The following is a 21,741-nucleotide window of genomic DNA, read 5'->3' as shown; positions in this document are numbered from 1 at the left end:
TAACCACATTTGCAGTAGTTACATGTTTCCCTAAAATACCACAACAATGACATTTTTATAAAGAAATCCTGAAAAACACATGAACAGAAGCAGAAATTGTACATTATCAGTTTTATGCCACCTTATGGGTCAAAGCAATCACTACCTGTCTTGATTCAAGGGGAGGGACTGGAGCAAGTGACAGTGCAGATGTCTGAGAAAGAGACATGGGTAGAGGAGCCCCTAGGGGAGGATATGTCCTGGCTGGGATGAGTTGGTTTGTGGTCTCAGGCCGTTGCCTCATGTATCTTGCTTCTGCTCTCGTCGTTGACACAGCCCCTGACAGAGGCAACTTAAGGGAGGAGGGATTAATTTTAGAAACTTATTTATTTTGAGTTTTTTTCTTGTTTATGTTTTGTTTGCTTTGCTTCTGGTATGGCAGTTGGCACGTCTGTAATGTATCTTGATCATATCCATCCCCGTTCCCCTCCCCCGCCAGCATCCCCCCCCCCCCCAGTATACCCCCTCTCACCTCACATCCTCTTGTTCTGTGTAATACAGTGATTCCGATCGGTGCTGCATGCCTGGAGGGGTGTGGGGTTGTCTACCCGAGCGTGGCAACCTTCCAGTAGCCACACTGGACAGAAAAGGGGATCCTCCTCCCCAGCAGAACTGACTTGCTGCCAGTGACTATGCCCAGGGGAGGCGCCTCGTGAGCCTCTCCCCAGCGCACGCTAGAAGTTGACCGAGCTTGGTCTCGTGCTGATAACCATGGCTGCAGTGGGTTCATAAGTGCATAGGCACCAGCACATCTGGGAGACAGTGTTTCACAGGGTTCCGCCTGTGCTCCACTCCACACTCCACTCCCACCCATCCCACCTGCCTCGTCTGCTGTCTTCCCTGAGTTCAGGGCTTTGATATAGATGCTCATTTAGAGCTATAAACTCAGCAGTCACTCCTCAGCCTTTGACCAGTCGTGAATCTACATTAATGGCTGCCCTCTGTGGAGAGAAGCTTCTCTGGCCAAGACTTCCCAGCACTCGATGGGTATAAACATAAAGGTTTAGAAGACATTAGACACCATGGCCATTTAGCAAAACAGTTAAGATAGGTTCCCCTTCTATGGCCTGTGACCTCTCCAGCCATGGGCTTTTGACCAGGATCACAGTACTGGGCATGAATTTCCTTATGTGACGGTTGGACTCCCATCCAATCACAAAGTGGTTGGTTAGCCTGGCCCCTGCTCTCTCTGTCTTTGCATTTGACTCATTAGAGTCCATGTATAAGTGGGATCTCCTAGTGTTTTCTTTTCTTTATTGAATATGGCATCTTTGTCTGTAGCTCAGGCTAGCCTTGAATTCACTGTGTAGATCAGGATGGCCTTGAACTCATGAGCCTCCCGCTTCAGCTTCCCCAGAGCTGGAATTCTATGTTTGTGTGCCACCATATCCAGCCTCCTGAAGTATGTTTCTGTGCCTGCTTCATTTTATTTAGAATGACAACCAGCAATCATCATCCCCAGTGACAGCTTCTGTCCTTTCCTTTGCTGACTGGCGTTCCAACACAGGCCCAGGTCACACTTCTGTGCTTCTGTTCTCTGAAGGGCACTCAGGCTGTTGCTGCTCAGGACTACAGATACCCCATGGGGAATGGTGGTCATCCTCACTTCTGTGTTTCCTCCCAGGAAGCCCATGTTTCACATTCCCTTCACACGTGTCTGTGAGCACTGCGATGCCCTCTTTTATCTGTGTGTTATCACAGACAGACAAGCTTCTGGGAGGCCAGAGGCTACAGCCCTGTTTCTGTCTGCCTGGTGTTGTCTGTGACACAGACAACAGAGAATGTAAGGCCCCCATGAAGGGAGGACCTCACCCAAGCCTCAGGCCACCCAATAACTCACAAGACACCTAACTTGATGCAATCAGCAAGAGGTATATTTCGATCAACATGTTGAGGTCAAGATCCGTAGCCCATGCAGGGGCAATAGGGTCTGACCCCTGGGCTTTGGAGACAGAGAGAATTTAAAGCCGAAAACCACAACTCAAGGGGGAAACCACAACCCAGGGGGGAAAACACAACCCAGGGGGAGTGAAGGAGTGTTATTGGAGAGTACCTGTGGAAAGTCCCAGCTCATTATTCAGTTTGTGACAGGGTCCAAGGAATAGTCATGGGGAACATTTTGTATAGGCTATTCTCAAAGATCCTATTCGTAATCAACCATCTATCTTGTGGCCAGCCAAGTTCCTGAAACACAGAGCTCACGACCAAGCTGACCTGCACTCTTGGTTCTGCTCAGCCTGCTAGGAGTTTCTGAAAAATTTTAACCCTTTCAAGAGCACATCTCCAACAGAGGCAATGTGCTTGTCTTATCCTACAGAATCAACTCCAACAAGACATTTAAAAAGAACATGCTTTCTTTTGAGATTTACTTTTATTATTTTAAGAATGTGTCCATGTGCATGTGTGCGTGTCCATGTGTTCGCATGCATCCACAGATGTCTGCAGAGACCAGAAAGAAGGGACTGAATCTCCTGAAGTTAAAGATGGTTGTGAGCCACCCAGGGTAGGTGCTGAGAACTGAGCCTGCCTTCTCTGCCAGAGTAGTGTGTGCTGTTAATCGCTGAGCCATCTCTCCAGCAGCCAAATGTGATCATTGTTAACCAAACCCATTTGGAGGATAAAGTTTTATTGGTATACAGCCATGCCTTGGCATTCTTACAGCTGCCCTCACATCACTGCAGCTCAGCTGTGGTTGCCATAGAGACCGAGAGGCTGTGCAGAGCCCAGTATTCACTACTCTCTGGCCTGACACTGTTTGCCTTGTTTGTCCTTAAAATTACTTTTTGTAGCATTGGGGTGAAGTTTCTCCCACTGAGCTGTGCCCCATCCCCAGATTATCAAGCTTAATAAAAACTGGCCTACTTGGATGACTCTGGTTCCATCAAGGCGATTTTTCTCTAAAATTTCATGAAATAATTATTCTCTTATAACTGATGATAATTTATAACCAGATTTGAAGAAAGTGCCTAGAGTAGACTGGGTGATTGGTGTCCAATTTTTTAAAAATTGAAGGCCATTAAAATTCATTGTGCATTAATTTATTTATGTTGGGAAGAAGCTAACAAGGCAGAGATTTAAAAAAGTGACACCTTCACATGCCAGCGGTTCTGTGCGCTGTGTGCTGGTAACAGTGTTTCACCCAGTGGTTCTGTGCGCAGTGTACACCAGTTACGGTATTTCACCCAGTATTACCTTGGTTGGTTGTCTTCAGAATAATTGTGAATTTTAATTAATTTTTACATTAAAATATCAATTAGGCTGAGCTGATCATTATGGAGATGCCTCATATTTGTGTTTAATTGCTAGAGTTGAATGTATCCAGTTAGACTTTTTCCATCAGAGATTAAGCAGTTAGGCATGGGGGTTTCATTCCACCCTCTTAGGGTAGCAGTTTAAATTTATATCGTCATACATGTACTAACCCCCTCCCTTTCCCTCCCCTTATAGGCTTGTGGAAGAAAGCAAACTGGTGCCGCTCATTTTTGAAGTAATTCTGGTAAGATTGCAAGTATGTCTTTTGGAATTCAAGTGAACATTTCAAGTTTTAAAGTTTCAGGGTGAATTGTATGATTGTCCCTCTAGCTAGCCCTCCTTCCCTCCCTCCCTCCCTCCTTCCCTTCCTTTCATTTTTTCCTTCCTTCCTTCCTTCCTTCCTTCCTTCCTTCCTTCCTTCCTTCCTTCCTTCCTGCTGCACTTGTGTGCACACCTTCTTCCCCTCAGCATGAATGTCAGTAGGCCAGATCAGCCAGCACACACTTGTCTTCCTCAGAACTCAGAACAGCTTAGCTTCCTTTCCTCAGCAAAGGACATGCATCTTAAATGAACACTACCCACCCTGTGGGAGAAAAATGAAATGGAGCCCAGCGCTGGCTTCCTTTGCCTCTGAAAATCTCCTTAGACTCTAGCAATCTGCCACTCAGAGTACAGGAGTGTTGTCAGCCATGAACAAGTTCCCTTTTGACCAGCACCCTAGCCTGCATAGCTCAATGACAACAAAACATGGGGAGGGAGGGAGGGAGGAAGAGAGGGAGGGAGGGAGGGAGGGAGGGAGGGAGGGAGGGAGGGAGGGAGCTTCCCTCATTCATTTCAAATATGCCTGCAAACTGTGAGCCTGTGTAGAAAAAGCAATGGCCAATCAAATGTGCCTCAGACCCAAGCTCCCGTCTGGGAGGAGTGGTGGCGGGGGAGCACGTCTGTCTCTGATGCTAAAGAAAAAACACTACACACTGTCCACTCGTCACTGTTCTGAAGGCTAAGGCTTGTGGGAGGGTCTTGCTGTGACCCCACAGGACAGAAGGTGGGAAGGCAAGGAACAGGCTTTGTGGAGCCCCCCAGGGGGAGGGAGAGATACAGATGCTCCACCTCCTAGATGTGTTATCAAGCCCAGCTGTGGGGGCCAGATGTCAAGATCCACATGGAGTGTGTGGTGTACAAGGTTAGAGGAATTGCTCAGAGAGCAGGAAGGAGGTCTAGAGGTGGCATCAGGAGAGAGGAGAGGGAGAAGATAAGCCTTCTGAAGCTGCTGAGCGGGACTTGCTTGGGTTGCCACGGCCCTGTGTACACCTCTTGCGACGGTTACTGTTGATTGGCAGCCTGCTTGGGCTGAGTCAGGGAAGTCACCTCTGAGTGTGTTGGTGAAGTGTTTCCAGACACAGTTGGGTCACGAGGCTGTGGCACAGTAGAGAGTGCAATCCATGGATGGATTCAGAACTTGGGAAGACCATTGGGAGGTGTGAGGGGTGCAATGGGAGTGTGCATATCATGCTGGCCTCCAAGTCTGTGTCCTGCCAACCATGGCAGTTTCTCCATCAGGCAGTTCCTGATACTATAGACAAAAACTGAAACTGTGAAGAGAGAGATGCCTCTCCTTTGAGTCCGTTTCCTAGGTCACTAGGTCCCCAGGCTGGCATCTCTCCACTCTCAGAGTACAGGCATTCCTTGCTACTTGTTACACACTTGAATTGGTCTTGCTTTGGAGGACAGTGGATGCGGAAAACAGCTGAGTTGGGCCATAAAAGTTGGTCACAGTGTGGGAAGTGAAGGGTTCCAGAGCCACGTTTGGCATGTGGAGAAGGCAGTGACACAGAGGCTCCAGAGCTAGGCAGGCCTTCCTGGTAGATGCTGTGACAACCGTGGGTCCCTGATATGGGTGGCTCAGTTCTCTTGGTGACTGACAAAAAGTTCTCATCCTTCATGAAACCATATGCCCCGTGGGAAAGCCTCACTTGTTCGTCATTTGGAAATGTAAACGTCCTGCCTCAGGAGTTTGCCATGGGAGGCTGGGAGGTCAGCACGGCCGGCTTCCCCAGCAAACATGGTGGAGGGTGTCCGTGCTGCAGATGGGGGTGTGTGGCAAGAGCATCCCATCACCTGCACTCTACTCCCACGTGAAAGTGTGTGTGAGAGTCTTGTGCTATCATCTGTGTGAGGATGCATTCCAGATCAAAACTGGGGGCCATGAAAGCAAGATGCCCATTACTGTAAAAATAATAGAGTGCTTTTTCATACATGTATACAACACACTGTGATCTTACTCACCCCTAACTGCACCTGTCCTCACCTCCCAATCCCCAGGCTCTCCCAACTTCATGATTTTGTTTCTGTTTTTCTCAAGAATCCTCCGGGTCCAGTTCATACTGGCCATGTGCTCATGGGTTTGGGACCATACATGGGGCCATGGCCAACCCACAAGGAGCCACCTTCCTAGAACTCCTGTTTTTTTCTTCCAGCAGCCATCCGCTGCAGCTAGCTCACGCTGCAGTGCTGAGTGGCTTGTTCTTGCACACATCTTGTGCAGGCAGCCACCACTGTAGTGAGTGAGTGAGTGAGCACAGTAGCTTTGTGTGTTCTGAAATCACTTTCACCCAGTCCCCTACCTCTGGCTTTTTCAGTCCGTTAAGCCCCTCCTCCATGATGGTCTCTGAGGCTTGGGGGCAGGTGGGCATGACAGACATGTCCCTTTCTGGCTGCAGGGTCCACAGATACTCTGCACGTTGACAGTTCTGAGCTGCTGCTTTATACACTGTGCAAAGGAACTTCTCCAACAAGGACCGAGAGAGGCACAAGCTTGTGGGCAGGGAGGGACGGATCTGAGGGCCTTCGCTACTGTGTTCAGTTAGCAGAGTAATAGATACTTTTATTCTGTCCGTTCACGGCCATCTCCATGTCTAAAATTTCAGCAGGAAATCCCGGCAGGTGATGTGCTGCACCTTCATGATCAGCAGCGGTGAGCATTTACTTAATGCTCGCACCACTGTTTAAGCCTGGCTGTCCCACGCTCTCCCCCACAGGGAGTGAGGGTGGAACCGGCTCTTCACACTAGGAACTGAGTCCTGCACCCTGCACCACTGCTAGTGCAATGCTCTGAATCCAAGAGGACATTCTGTGTTAGGTTCCTTGGTGGATATTGTTTGTAAATTTTATATTTACTTGTGTGCAGCGGTCAGATGACAACTTCCATCCTGTTAGTTCTGGGGACCGAACTTGAGTCATTGGGCTTTGGCCGCAAGTACCTTCGCCCACTGAGCCGTCTTGCTGGCCCGTGGTATTATTTAGAGAGGATCTGCCTCTGCTGAGTAAAGAATAAACGAGTGAAATCAGCTGCTTTTACAAGGTCAGACTTTGATGTCCTTGAAGGACAGTTAATCAATTCCTACTCTGCTTCTGTCTGTCTTTAGTCAAATAACCTGTCCTCATTAGCACACATAGTAACCAGTGCCAATTGTCTGTAGCAATCTCTGTGGACACACCCCTTCCTCTTGGGATTCCACTCACTGGCTATCCCTGATGTGTGAAGCACACATCTGTATCTTGATGTTTCTAAACAGAAGCAAACCTTCCAAACCTGTGGCCCTTCACAGTTGCTGTCAGCCAGGTGACCTGGGTGTCACAGCCGTCAACAATTTATCTCATGTTTATTCCCTTTGCATAAATGTATTGCAGAAGTTTGGAAGTGAAAGGTAAGAACTCTGAGTTGAATTGTGATATTTTTCTCCCTGAGTGTCTGATAAAATACCTGTGCACTTCACAACCGGCCTGTTCCTGGAGTTAAGGAAATAGCACATACCTCAGTGTGGCTTGATTCTGAGTCTGAGGGCCCGTGTGTAGCATGTGGCCTGTGTGTGGCAACCTCTGTCAGCGTTAAGTGTAGTGGGATATTTTCCCACAAGTTGGGAGGAGCTAAGGTAGGAGGAGTGAGGAGAGGAAGAGGAGAAGAAAAGGAGAAGGAAGAGGAGGAACTAGGAGAGAGAGGAGAGAGAGAAAGAGAGCGAAGAACATGGAAACAGATGTGCACCTGTCTCTCGCAGTCAAAGGTAGTTGATATATCTAGGTTGGGTATTGGGTTACACCTCTGATTGTGTGGGCATCTTGTTATTGAGCATTACCAAACATATAAAGCCTTTGGTTAACCATTAAGCATTAGAGTCTCATTCATACCGGGTACCGTGTGAATGGCGGGATGGTCTGGGCTCAGCCCAACCTTGTAGAGAGAGCGTGGAAGATTGGCAGAGCCGTCTCCCACCCTGGCGTCTTGTGGGTGGCAGGGCCGGTGTCTCTGGCCACCTGAGCTGGCGGCTTAAGCGGATGGCCTGAGCTGAGCAGCAGCGAACAGCGGTAAGACTGGCTCTGTCCGCGTCCGCAGGCCTAGGCTAGTCGGGAACATGGCGGCTGATTAAGAAAAGCCTGATTGAATGCTGCCATTTTAAATAATTACCGTAACAGTAAGATCTGAACAAGGCCCAGTAGGAAGATGGTGAGGGACCCTGTGCAAATGCTGTTACCCATCAGCAAGAGAGCAGCACACCCTTGATTCATAGCATGGCAGCCTACAGTGACCTGAGCTGGCGGCTCTGGGTGACCCTTCTCTTCACTCTGCCCACAGCTGTCTGTGGTTAAAGCCTGCGTATGGGCTTTGCACCTTGTAGCTTTGTTCTTCCTTCCCAGAGTTCCTTGTGCCCACAGGGCATGTTTTCCTTGGTAAGCACTCCCATTGAAAAGAGTTTTCTGGTACACGGGTATCTTGGCAATCGGGAGTCAAGGAATGCCACAAAGTCACATGCAACAAACCTCACACAAGAAACTTATTGGAGACAAACACAGAACAGTGCCTGCCTCTGAGCAGGAACAGAGACAGCAGGGGCTGGGAGGAAGGGGGAGGGGCTTTTATAGGGTCTTAGGAGCATGGCCAGTGAGCTAGTGGAAAAATATGCTTCACCATTGACCCTGAGTCATGGGGTGGGGATTTCCAAGTCCCTGTTCTGGGACAGGCCAGAGTCAGGGTGACTTTCCACTGGCCTGTTACTCTTCCAACCCCCTCTTCTGGTGGGCAGGAGTTGCTGGCTTCTTCTCTGTGGCAGGCACCCAGGACTGTAAGATGGAGGGAGCGGGCGGAGAGCCGGCATGCATGCTTTGCTCCCTTCTTTCTCTCTGGGGGTCATGTGACCAGCTGCACCATATGCCAGTTTCTTAGAGCTATGAGCTGCAATTGGCCCCTCCTTCTTGAGGTTTCTGTATCCTGGGATTTCACCATACCACAGAAAAAAAGCCAAACAGAGGGTGAGAGAGAAGCTTCCACCTCAGCGGAAAGGGTGTGCTTTGTGTGTGTGTGTGTGTGTGTGTGTGTGTGTGTGTATGTGTGTCAGGGTATCTCTCAAACTGACCTTGGAAGGGATTGAGGGGTGAAGGAAGAGCTGTTCTGGGGGAAGGAAAGGGATTCTAGGTAGAGAGAGGGAGGGTCAGCTGAATAGGGCAAGTGGAATGTGCAGACACGAGTGGGCATGAAGTGGTAGCTCTGGATGCTTCCGGGCAGGCCTTTCTGCTGTTTGCTTAGTACTGGTTTTGGGAAGCCATACTTAAAACATATATGGCAGCCTCCGAGTGAGTAGAACAGTCTGTGCTGCAGGAGGTATGTGTGACAGAGACAGATCACTTACCTTGGGCTTGGGACTGGTTGAGACAGCTTCAGGTCATCAGCCTCTGCTGGAAAGGAATCACAGTGGCCCCCAGCCACTGGAGGATGCAGACAGTGCTGGCTGTAGGTCTCCATTAGTGGGGCCTGTAAGGTTAGCCACAGTGATGGACTGTAGGACAGAAGTACAGAGGACAGCTGGATCCCAGGACAAGGACAACAGAGAAAGAACATCAGCTGCAGGGCCCAGTACACAGGTCACACCATGGAGACCGAGATGGGGCGGGTAGGGAGTTCTCCAATGGTTGCCTCCTGCTGCTGGGTCCTGCTGCCCTGGCAGGGCCTACCCATGGTAGAGCGACTCCCACCTCCACCTATGAACCTGGGTATATATGTGTTGATACCAGAGGAGGGTGTCCTTGCTTTTCACTGTCTGACGTACTGCCCTGGGACAAGGCCTTTTCCCTGAGTCTGGAGCTGGGCTGGCAGCCACAAGCTGGAGTCTCCCTCCTGACTCTGTCCCACAGGTTCCAGGTGTGCATAGCTGCACTGTTGTTTTTGTGTGTAATCTAAGGATTCGAATCTAGGTCCTCACACTTGGCCTGCCCTGCATTTTCACTGTCAGTACCAGGCAGCCATCCTGGGTGGTGTCAGAGGACCAGCCTGTCTCAGTGTGTGTGAGGCTGGACCTGTTCCCATTGACCCCTCTTCTGGGCCTGCATCTCTAAGGGCCCTGGATGGGACTGGTTAGCATGGCTTCCCGAAGGCCGTGAGCTGTGGAATGCAGAACCTATGAAGAACAGAGTGGAGGCTGTTCTTTTTCTACTTTGTCTCTTTTCAAAGCATTACAAGTTGCATTAAAGTGTGTTTTAAATGTGAATTTGGATATAGCAGCCGCCTTTGGACGTTCCTGTAACTCTAATCTCTCATTTTATTTCTGTGGTTTATGTTGTGGCTACTTCAATAAATCATTTTAATGCCAAGCGATATAGGCAAACTCTATTTTATTGGAAGAAAAATCTTTATTCATGGTAGAGTTTCCAATATGTGCCAAAATACTGCTGCCATGATATTTTATGCGCCTGTTTCAAAACAAACAGTTGCAAAGCAATTTCAGTGGCGAATGTGAACAATAAAAATGTGATTAGCAGTTCACGAGCCTGGCGGTCATGTTGTTCTAACGGCTCTCCTCTCCGGCATTGCACTGAAGGGAGTCACCGTAAATCTCTGGAGTCAGCCCTGTCTTCAGAACGGCGTTTCTTTATGGGCCCTTGGTGCCTACAGGATTTCATCTCCCGGATGTCAAGGTGGCCCAGCTGCAGCCCTGCCATGTGTTAGGAATAGTTTGGGTCCTGCACACGCAGGTTTTACCTCTGTATCTCTCAGCTCCGGTTGTCCTAATTCGTGTGAATTGCTTCGTGGAGTCTGTGTACAGGTTCCTTAGAACATTAGGACTCCAGATGTTTGTGTGGCATGCTCTTGATAAGAGTCTCCTATGCAGATAGGCAGAAATTTCCCAGCAGAGGAAGCAAGGTGGTATTAACATTCCAGAAGGCTTAGGAATGAGCCTTTGGACAACACCCCCAAATGGGTGTCGACCTGGAGACACAGTAGGTTCATCTCATTTAAACCCATTTGTGCTGCTTAGGGCTTCTTTGGCTCACAGAAAGGGACTATAGCCTATTGCTATTGGTTACATACAGGACTCCACCTCTGCTAATGTCCTGTTACTGATGTGAAAGTGGATTGGCAGGATAGCTCACAGGTAAAAGCACTCCCCATGCCAGCCTGACTATGTGAGCGTGGTCCCTGGAGCCCATGAGAAAAAGCCTGACTTTGTATTGGCTTTCATCTGTAATCCCAGTACTCCTGTGGCAGAATGGGAGACAGACAGGAGAACCACCCAGAAGCTCTTATGGCAGTTAGCCTGGAGTTTGCACACAGTGTCAGAAACAGCAAGAGAGACTCTGTCTCAAAACAGAGTGGGAGGAAGAAGCTGGGTCCCAAAAGTTGTCCTCTGACTTGGACAGGTGTAGTATCTGTGCCCATATCACACATACCCCCCCCCCCCACAACAGTAATTTAAAAATGAAATTTGAAGGTGGATTTGCACAGGTCCAGGCTCAGTTCTTTAGGCTATAAACTTGTATTTGGAAATGCTTTTGTATGACTAGGGTTCAATCTGCGGATAAGTGGTGGGGGGACGTTCAGTTGGCCACAATAGCAACAGACCATAGTACTGAGTAGAGCCACATTAGCAGAACAAATGGGCCCAAGTAAACAGGATTAGGAAACGGACTTCCCTGCGATCAGCCAGTTGCTTTAGAGAAGGCATCCTTAAACAAGATAATACCTTGGATCCTACACAATTTAGAAAAGCAGACAGTTTCATATGCCTTTGGCCATTCACAGAGAACACATAAAGGGTGACCTTTTCCATCTCCAGTTAAAAATAATCTTGTTTTTCCATTGCTATAGTTTGGATGTGGAACGTCCCTCAAAGCTTTGATGACACTGAGGGATGGTAGGACCTTTAAGATGTAGGACTTAAGTTAGAGCCTGGAGTCAAGCCCTTGAAGGAGATGCTGACCTGCGTCCCTGCTCTCTCCTGCCCCACTCCTCACCCTACCAGACCTGCCTCATCACAGGCTGAAAGTGGTGAAGCTACGTAACCAGGGACTGAAGCATGGGCCTACGCCAGCTCTTCCTCCCTTTAGGTTATGTTGTCTCGGGTATTTGATAATAGCGTGGACAGCTGGTCCGATGTCATCCATCATTCCTACGTGTCCTAAGTGTTGGTCATGACTTTGAGTTAAAATGCAATATTCTCTTTTCATTCTCTCTAAGTTAGCTGAAAAGCATCAGGAGCAGTAGGCTGGTGATGTCATGTGCTTCTCAGGACAGCTGTCTGCTGTCTGCATTGTTGTCTCTTGAGAGGTGAAGTCTGGGAAGTTGTTCTTCAGCATGGTGTCCTCACACAGGGCCAGCATGGTGTCCTCACACAGGGTCAGCATGGTGTCCTCACACAGGGTCAGCATGGTGTCCTCACACAGGGTCAGCATGGTGTCCTCACACAGGGGGTCAGCATGGTGTCCTCACACAGGGCCAGCATGGTGTCCTCACACAGGGCCAGCATGGTGTCCTCACACAGGGGGTCAGCATGGTGTCCTCACACAGGGCCAGCATGGTGTCCTCACACAGGGGGTCAGCATGGTGTCCTCACACAGGGGGTCAGCATGGTGTCCTCACACAGGGGGTCAGCATGGTGTCCTCACACAGGGCCAGCTTGGTGTCCTCACACAGGGCCAGCTTGGTGTCCTCACACAGGGCCAGCTTGGTGTCCTCACACAGGGGGTCAGCATGGTGTCCTCACACAGGGGGTCAGCATGGTGTCCTCACACAGGGTCAGCATAGTGTCCTCACACAGGGCCAGCATGGTGTCCTCACACAGGGTCAGCATGGTGTCCTCACACAGGGCCAGCATGGTGTCCTCACACAGGGCCAGCATGGTGTCCTCACACGTAGGGTCAGCATGGTGTCCTCATACAGGGTCAGCATGGTGTCCTCACACAGGGGGTCAGCATGGTGTCCTCATACAGGGTCAGCATGGTGTCCTCATACAGGGGGTCAGCATGGTGTCCTCATACAGGGGTCAGCATGGTGTCCTCACACAGGGCCAGCATGGTGTCCTCACACGTAGGGTCAGCATGGTGTCCTCACACATAGGGTCAGCATGGTGTCCTCACACAGGGCCAGCATGGTGTCCTCACACAGGGTCAGCATGGTGTCCTCACACGTAGGGTCAGCATGGTATCCTCACACAGGGGTCAGCATGGTGTCCTCACACAGGGGGTCAGCATTGTGTCCTCACACAGGGGTCAGCATGGTGTCCTCACACATGGGCACAAGCCTGACGAGTGCTTTTGCCTGCTTCTGCGCCATCTGGGGATGCTCAGGGGTTGGCCACTGTTGGTTTCAGACTCATGTTAAAGCATTTGCTGTTCTGAGGCACCACTGAGCCACATACCCCATGGAACTGTGGGTGTCTGCAGCTCTTAGATATGTAGAACAAGTTAACTGAGTTGTGGCCAGTTCAGACTTCTGGAAGGAAAATGTAGTGTAAAACTGCAAATTCTTCAGCTGTGACCACCAAATGTAGCTGTTTCCCAGAATTCCTCAGCACACCAGATCCCAGAGAGTGAGGGAACCAGAGCACCTGCCTTTTTGTTTTTATGTATGTATTTAGTGTTTTGCCTGCATGTATGTCTGAGTGAGGGTGTGAGGCCCCCTGGAACTGTATAGACAGTTGTGAGCTGCCATGTGGGTGCTGGGAATTGAACCCAGCTCCCCTGGAAGAACAGCCATTGCTGAGTCATCTCTCCAGCTCAAGAGCACTGCCTCTTAGGCGATAGCTCAGCAGTGAGAAGCCACTTTGTGAATGAAAGTAGCCATTCCTGGCTCTGCCTTTCTGTGTGCTCTATCTGTTCTTCTGGCTGAGCAGCGAAGGCAGAATTGAGGCATTTACCAAGAGCCACAAGGATCCTCAGAAGGAGCCAGAAAACTGAGGCCTTAAATCAATAGAGATTTATGGGAAAGTGAAGATCCCTGAGTGGCTGCAGCCAGCGGAGTTGTGTTCGGCATTTATTAGAGGTACCAGAGTTGAGCAGAGATACAGTGCAAAGCCTCTCAGGGCAGCAACAACAGGAGACTTTCGGATTTGGATTCTCGGTGACATAAATAACACTTTCTCATAGTTTAAACAATACAGGAAGTCTGATGGGTCATAACATGGTGTCTGATTTTTTTGGCCTACAGGTTGAAGCATCTTCTTGGCATTTTACACATGTGTGATATGTTTGTTCAAAAATGGAACTGTATTAAGGACTTGGTTTCTTCTTTTGTTCTGACTGTAGCAATATTGGTTGAATGTGAGTGTGCGTATATGCGTGCCCACATGTGTTCATTATCAGTGAAGTCATTGCATCAGGGTCAATTTAGTTGACCTCATTAGGGGACATTTTGTGTCTGCTGTTTCTCCACACCTGTGTGGAAGGGTTTATTTTCATGCACATCCCCCAGTGAACTCAAAACAGCTCCTTCATCTCCTTGGTTAAATTTATAACTATTTTTCCCCTTTATCTTATTATAAATGGAGTTTTCTTAGTTTAAAAATATTTCTATTTATTGGTGTGCATCTGTAAGTTTATACAGAGTTGAGTGTAGGGCACGGTGCCTGTGCACATACAGGGGCCAGAAGAGGGAGCTGCTGTCCTCTGTCACTCATCTTCCTTTGAGTCAAGGTCTCTCCCTGGACTGGGAACTGTTTCCTTGTCTTAGCTGGAAGTCAGCCAGACCCAGTTATCCTGCTGTCTCTGACCCCTGGGAGTTTGGGCTGCAGGGTCGGCAAGGATACACATTACCTGTTAACCTGCATGCTGGAATCTGGGTCTGCTCTGTGTGTTTGTAGAACAAATCTCTCTAAATGCTGGGCCATCTCTCCAGCTGCTCTTACAGGTTTTAAGGTAATTCATGATTGATGTGTAGAAATGTAAGAGGGTTTTAATTTTCTATATCCTGCAGTTTTACTAAATTCAGAGTTTCGTCAGTTTTGAGTGTCTTCACCGTGCAGTTAGGTGCCTTTCTGTGCAGTTTATGCAGTATTTTTCTTGACTAGCTGCACCCCCCCCCCCATGTGCTTTGGTGTACACCATGGCTAGCCCCGCCCCCAGTGTTGTGCTGTGGTGTACACCATGGCTAGCCCCAACCCCCAGTGATGTGCTGTGGTGTACATCATGGCTAGCCTCGCCCCCAGTGGTGTGCTGTGGTGTACACCATGGCTAGCCCCACCCCCAGTGATGTGCTGTGGTGTACATCATGGCTAGCCCCGCCCCCAGTGGTGTATATCACTGCCTTGTTCTGCTTCTAGCAGAAAAGCTTTTAGTTTCTCATTGTTCAGTATGACATGAGCCACTATCTGCCATATTTATTTATACTAAGGTACTTTTTTTTTAAGTTGCTGAAAGTTTCTGTTGCGATGTCAATTTTTGTTAAATGTTTTTTCCTGCACCTGTTGAGAGGATGCTAGTATTTTCACCCTTTATTCTGTCACTAGTCTGTTGTTGTTTGTATCTCTATGGAGGTTAAGCCATCCCTGCAGTCCACGGTTAGCACCACTGGATCGTGGCTTGTCATCTTTTAACTGTACCGTTTTTCTGCATTTACTGGTACTTCGCTGAGAACGTTAACGCTCTTCAGGGATATTGGTCCATAATTTCTTCTCTTCTGGTTCCTGGTCTGGCTTTTGTGTGGATAGTGCTGGCCTCATGAGATGAGTTTAGAAGTGCCGTATGATGTTTACTCTTTGGTGGAGTTTGAGGAGGATTGGAATTACTTATTAAATGTTTGGTAGAATTCACTGGGACACAGTCAGGCCCTGGTTTGCTGCTGGTAAGTTCCTTAGTGTCTTTACTCATTATGGTCATGCTTAGAGTGTTCTCTTCTCCACGGTTTACTCTTGGTAGGTTGTAAGTGCCTGGGAATTCATCTGCTTTTTGTAGATGACTGACTGACTGCTTGGCATAGAATTGTTCCTATGGTTCTTAGTTTGGATTTCTATTATTTATTTATTTATTTATTTATTTACTTGATATAGGGTTTCCGTATACCCCTGGCTGGCCTGCAACTCCATGTGTAGCCAGGCTGGCCTTGAGTTTGTTGAGATCCACCTGCCTCCTCCTTCTGAGTGCTGGGATTCAAGGCATGCACCATCCCATCCAGAGGTATTTTGTATTTCTGTGACATCAAGTTTATATATTTATCAGGATCAATTTATTACATAAATTGAGTCTTCCCACTAGTTGAACGTGTTTATTTTTGAAGTGATGGGGACCAATTCAGGCCTTCACTGCTGAGTGCCTGCCACACCCACTGCAGGCAGGACCGGCAGTGCCCGTCAGAGTCAGCAGGGCCTCTTGTTTTCCAGTCTCCATCTCAGACACTTCTGCTCAGGTGTGTGCTCCTTGCTTCTCACCCTGACTTTGAGCTTGTTTGTGGTTTTGCTGTCACTGTTTCCCTTGGGATGTAAAAATGAGTGTATTTATTTGATATCTTTACTCTTAACACAGGCATTTGTAGCTACAGAAAGCCACACAGAGGTCCCAGCATGTGCCTGGATATCTGGCACTTCCTGTGTTCTTTTAGTGCTCCCTGGGTGCCCCTTGTGTGCTTACTAACTGGGCACCTTTGGCTGCCATTCTACTTCTGTCTATGTTTATTGCACACACACACACCCTTGTGTGATATGTTCCCAAAGTATCCCACATCCCACCATGTTCTGTCTCGTAATTAAATTCTCTTTGAATACTGAAATGCACGGCTGGGATATGACTCAGTGGTAGATGGCTTACTCAGCAAGTATAAAGCCAGTGCACGAGATCTTCCCATCACATAGACACGCCCTTTCCACCAGCTGCTGTCACCTAAGAGCATCTCAGCACCACATCTCTGGTGTTGGCAGCTTTGGTCATGTACAGCACAAAACAAAGCTCCCGAGAGCCCATGTTTGCTCACCATCTTACTTCCCCTAGCATGTCTCTCCTGGCCACGCTCTCATAGAGCGATGTGTTAGTTACCAAAGAGTTACCTAAGGTGTCTTCGGGACCCCAGGTCCTTTATTTTTGCTCTTCGCTCCCAGCCATCTGCATAGAACTTTTTCTTAGGAAGGATCATGTCTGTCCTCCATCCTAACCCTTCACTGGATGCATCTCAGGGTTGGGCAGCCTTTCACTGCCTGTCTAATGGATCATCACAAACTGCTGGACTTATTCTTAATGTTTTGGTGAATTGGTGTTGAGCCCTTCTGCTGACTGGGAAGGAAGGAATGGTGGCATCTACTCAAGATCCAAATGTCTCTCTGTCCTTGTGTCTGTCTGTGTCATACTGTTTCGCAGAATTGCTGATAGGGTCATACGTGCTTAGGGCTTCTGTGGTATACTAGTCACTTCAACTGTCAACTTGGCATAGTCTACAGTCACCTGAGAAGGGAGTCTCAATTGAGGGATTGCTCTGATCAGATTAGGTTGTCTGTGGGGACTGTCTTTCTTGCTAATCACTGTAGAGGGCCCAGCCCACCGTGGGCAGCATCATTCCCTAGGAGGATGGCCCTGGCTAACACGGGAAAGCCAGGTGAGCATGAGTGGATGTGTGTGCTAGAGACCCAGCAGGCAGGCAGTGCTCTACTGGCTTCTTTGTCAGGTTCCTGCCTTGAACTTCTGCCCTGACTTGCCTCCGTGATGGGTAATGACCTGGAAGTATATGCTGAAATAAGCCCTTTTGTCCCTCAGGTAGTAACCTGAGAGACATCTGCTCAGTGTTTCCTCACAGCAGTGGGAAGGGAAGCAGGACTCACGTTTTTCCTGGTGAATTCAGTCTTTACGTAATTTGACCAGCTTCATTTCGTCCTTACTCAGTGTCTCTGTTCCTGTAGTTTGGCTACTTCCTCTGAGGCCAGTGTGCTGTCCTTTCTTTTTATGTTTTCTTCTGTCCTTCTGTGCCTGTCCAAATATTCTGTATCATTATATAGTAACTTGAGTTTCATGTAGACGGGCCATTCTCACTTGTAATCTGTGTGTGAAATTGTCGTTTCAGCAGTCAGTTTAGATCTTTTATACTGAACAGGACAATTGATGTGTTTAGGTATTGCCTGTTGCTTTACTCATCGACTTTTTTGTCTGTTTCTGTTCTCCTCTTGGTTTTCTATGGATTAAACATTTGTTTAGAATTTCATTTTGGTTTATATGTAGTAGTTTTGACTAAATTTCTTCATAAGGACTTTGGGGTGTGTGTGTGTCCGTGCACGCATGCGTGCATACTCTATTCCTTCCTACTGCACATGAAAGTGTCCGTCTTCTGTGCATGGACCATGCTTTCTGTTCTCCTGCCACTGTTACCCCCACTGGCTCCTCTTCCTGCCTCTCTTGACTCAGCCACACCCTTCTGTCATTGGTGCTGAGACTGCCCAGTGCATCTTAAAGGACAGGCTGAGTGGCAGCTTCTCCTTTGTAGAATTGGTTGAGTAAAGTCCCTCTGGATCACCAACTTCCTGCAGCAGAAACTGTCTCTTGTTGTGTTCTACTGCGTTCCTGCTGTGTGTTTAAAGGGATGGTGGTGAGTCCAGGCTGTGTGTGATGGGATGGATGGTGGTGAGTCCAGGCTGTGTGTGATGGGATGGTGGTGAGTCCAGGCTGTGTGTGATGAGGTGGATGGTGGTGAGTCCAGGCTGTGTGTGATGGGATGGATGGTGGTGAGTCCAGGCTGTGTGTGATGGGATGGATGGTGGTGAGTCCAGGCTGTGTATGATGGGATGATGGTGAGTTCAGGCTGTGTGTGATGGGATGGATGGTGGTGAGTCCAGGCTGTGTGTGATGGGATGGATGGTGGTGAGTCCAGGCTGTGTGTGCAATAGGATGGTGGTGAGTCCAGGCTGTGTGTGATGGGATGGATGGTGGTGAGTCCAGGCTGTGTGTGATGGGATGGTGGTGAGTCCAGGCTGTGTGTGTAATGGGATGGTGGTGAGTCCAGGCTGGGATGGGCCATAGAGTCTGGACTTAACGTCAGAACCTCTCAAGTGCCATGCAAGAATATCAAGCAGAGAATTGATCTTTGCATTGCCGTGTAGAAAGTTCTACCTGGGAGTTCTGTGTGGGGAGAGCGTGTTCGAGCATGTGAGTTAGCCAGTGGTGGTTATCCAGCTTTGTCCCTTCATGGGCCCCTTTCCTGGATTTTTTTTGACATATATGGATAGACTCACTCCCCTGTGGTAGGGGAGGAATGGATTTCAGAGTTTGTAGCTGTAGATGGCAGAATATTGTCCTCCTCCAGCATGTCGGTGCTCCAGCTTCTGTGGCTATGTTATAGCAGCTAAGACTATGAGACTGGAACAAGGGTGGACGTGGGGCCAGGGCTGTAAGTCAGCTGACCTTAAGATAGGGAGGTTCCTCCGGATGAGAGTCCTGAAACAAGAAAGGTCCTGAAAAATTATGCCTTTTCTTGTTGCTGTGATACAATAGCTAGCAACAGCCTGGAGAGGGGAGAACTTACTCTGTCTGCTGGTTTGAGAGGATACAGTCTATCAAGGCAAGGAAGGCTTGCTGGTAGAACGTATGGAGCTGGAAGATAATTCTTAAGGCCCTTCCTTGCCCAGTGACCCAGCGACGTCAGTGGGGCCTCATTTTCTAAAGGTTCCACAGACTTCCAGACTGTTCTACTAGCCAGGGGCCAGGTGTTCAGGAACCTGTGGAGACAGTTCATATGCAGAGTGCAACAGATGCAAGAAGACAGCCACCCTTGGGGAAAGCATGTAGGCTCCCCAGATGCTCCAGAAAGGCACTCGGCCTGTGGACAGCATTGAGCCTGTGAGGCCCGTCTCTCACCTTCTAAAACTATAAGAATGAATTGTGTTGTTTTAAGCTGTGAGGCTTCTTACTGCTCTTGATGTCAGCAGTGAGGAGAACCTCACTACTTCCTCTCATTTTAAAATTCTTATTTTGTGCACATGGGTATTTTGTCTCCGTCTGTGTCTATGCACTGTGTGTGCCCGGTGCCTGCAGAGACTGGACGTGCTCATTGGATCCTCTGGAACGGGAAACACAGACACTTTTGAAGCTGCATGTGGGTTCTGGGAACTGAACCTGGGTCCTCCAGAAAAGCAGCTTATGCTCTTAACAGTGAGCCATCTCTCCCATCTCTCCTGCCCTCATCTTTACACACACACACACACACACACACACACACAGAGAGAGAGAGAGATAGAGAGAGAGAGAGAGAGAGAGAGAGAGAGAGAGAGAGAGAGAGAGAGAGAGAGGTGACCAGAAGATTCTGAGAGGAAAGAAACAATCTCAGAAGTCTCAGCTAAGGTTAAATACAAGCTTCCCTGGCTCCTGCTGTGTGTACTATGGGATATGAAAACACTGCGCACATTTGATGGTGATTCTTAAACTGAAATCCATGGTGTGATTTTTGATCCACACTGAGCAACGCAGAACTGGTATATTTACCCATGTTGCCCACAGTTCATGGGTCAGGGATTTCTGTGCCGTGTAAGGGCTAAGTTTCTGTTGTACTGTAAAAAGTGATTCATTGGCTCACTAGGATAGGTTCTCTCTTGAAATCTATCATTTGTATGCATGGAAAGGGAGACTGCTTCCCATGTCTGTCTGTCTGTCTCCTGAGCCGCTCCCTATTCTACTGAAACTCTGGACTTTAACTTTATTTCACCATAAAACATTGACTAGCATTTTCATAGCTCCAACCCAGCTCTTTTAACCTCCCCAGAGGGTTCCTTGTAAGCCTGCCATGACCTGTTTAGGGAGCTGGTCGGATGTGCCAGGGCTGAAGCAAGGTCCAGTCTTGATGGCTGCTCAGGGAGGGATGGGCATTGTGAGGCAGGGCCAGGACATCTCAGCTGCTCTCAGTCATTTCATAGCTGGGGATTGTAAAGTGAGTTGTTATTCTAGCTAGCCCGTGTGAAGGACATGCAGTCCTGGTACTTTATTTACAAGCCGTAAGCCTAGATTGGGCAGGGTTTGAGCTTTTGTAACTTATGTCCCAGCCATGTGTCCCTTGTTACTTGGTGTTTGAATCTTGCCTAGTTACTCTCATGGTCCATCCCTGCTCCTGGCGACATCCTCCTCCTTCCCCCTTCCTCTCCTCTTTACTCTTTTTTTTTTAGCCTCTCCTGAGACCCCTCACTCATCCTCAAATTCTGCTTCTTTCTCTCTACTGACCAATCACAAGTTTTAGCCTTTTATTAACCGATAAATTTTAAACTGGGAGCAGCGTTTATATAGCATTGGTGTACGTGAGGATCTGCTCTTCTGGGGCAGCCAGGTCTTAGGGTCTAGTATTTAGCCTTTGAATACATAGTAGCACTAGACCAACCCTGAAAGGGGATTCTCAGTCCTGTGTCCACCTGTCCTTCAAGGGTGGCTGAGAACTCCAGAAAGGCAGGGATTGACAAAGCAAATGATGTGTTGGAAATAAGGTTTGTTTTTTTTTTTTTTTTTTTTTTTTTTTTAATCAAAAAGTTATTCTTTAATTAACATGCCTCAGAAAGATTCGCTGAAGGTGAAGGTTTTTGGCAACAAATTTTAAAGACCATGAAGTAATATAAGTTCCCACGTGGGTTTCAGTGTCCCCTGACCTGGGTTCTGCTATAGGTCCACCCCTGTAAACTTGCCATCAGATGGAATCTGATGGAATCTGTATATTTTTATTTTTTATTATTAGGGACCAAAATAACTTGTGGTCTGCATTCTGTGGCTGGATATTTGCATATATCCATTTTACTTGTATGTATACCACGCATGCATACCACATATATCTATATGTATCTATCATGTCTCTAGTTTTACTTTATCCAGGATCTCACTATGTAGCCCAGGCTATCCTGCACAGCTTCTGGCCACCTCGCCAGCTCCCTCAACCTGGCCAGCTTCTCCATTCCACTAGAAAAGCTGATATATGGTCTTTTCATAGTGCATGTGTATGTGTGAGAAATTCTTTCAGATCTCTCTAGCCCTCTCACTTCCCCATTCCTCTCTCTCTCTCTTTCTGCCCCCCTCTTTTCCATGAGGGGGAATTGAACTCAGTGCAGGGCATCACACATGCTAGGCTAGCACTCTGCTGCTGGGCTGTGTTCACTTTTTATTTTGAGACGGAATCTGACTAAGTCATCCGCATCTTTTCATTTGTATTTTTGGGAACCAGAAGCTGTGGTCTGCCTTCCTCTACCTTCT

The 21,741-nt window shown here is 48.2% G+C and overlaps 1 protein-coding gene across 16 annotated transcripts in view; it reads left to right on the top strand.

Annotated features, from left to right (window-relative positions):
- Ulk4 (unc-51 like kinase 4) overlaps positions 1 to 21,741 on the top strand; it is a 290,769-nt gene that overhangs the window by 110,803 nt on the left and 158,225 nt on the right. For all 16 annotated transcript variants that reach the window (XM_076917962.1, XM_034484051.2, XM_076917954.1 and 13 more), the window contains one exon: positions 3,487 to 3,535. In XM_076917962.1, coding sequence (XP_076774077.1) covers positions 3,487 to 3,535 — 49 coding nt within the window. The remainder of the gene's footprint in view (positions 1 to 3,486; positions 3,536 to 21,741) is intronic.

This window comes from Arvicanthis niloticus, chromosome 21, assembly GCF_011762505.2.
Source record: "Arvicanthis niloticus isolate mArvNil1 chromosome 21, mArvNil1.pat.X, whole genome shotgun sequence".
Lineage (NCBI taxonomy): Eukaryota > Metazoa > Chordata > Mammalia > Rodentia > Muridae > Arvicanthis > Arvicanthis niloticus.
Note: the sequence above shows the minus strand (reverse complement) of the source record. Positions and strands in the feature narration are given on the sequence as shown.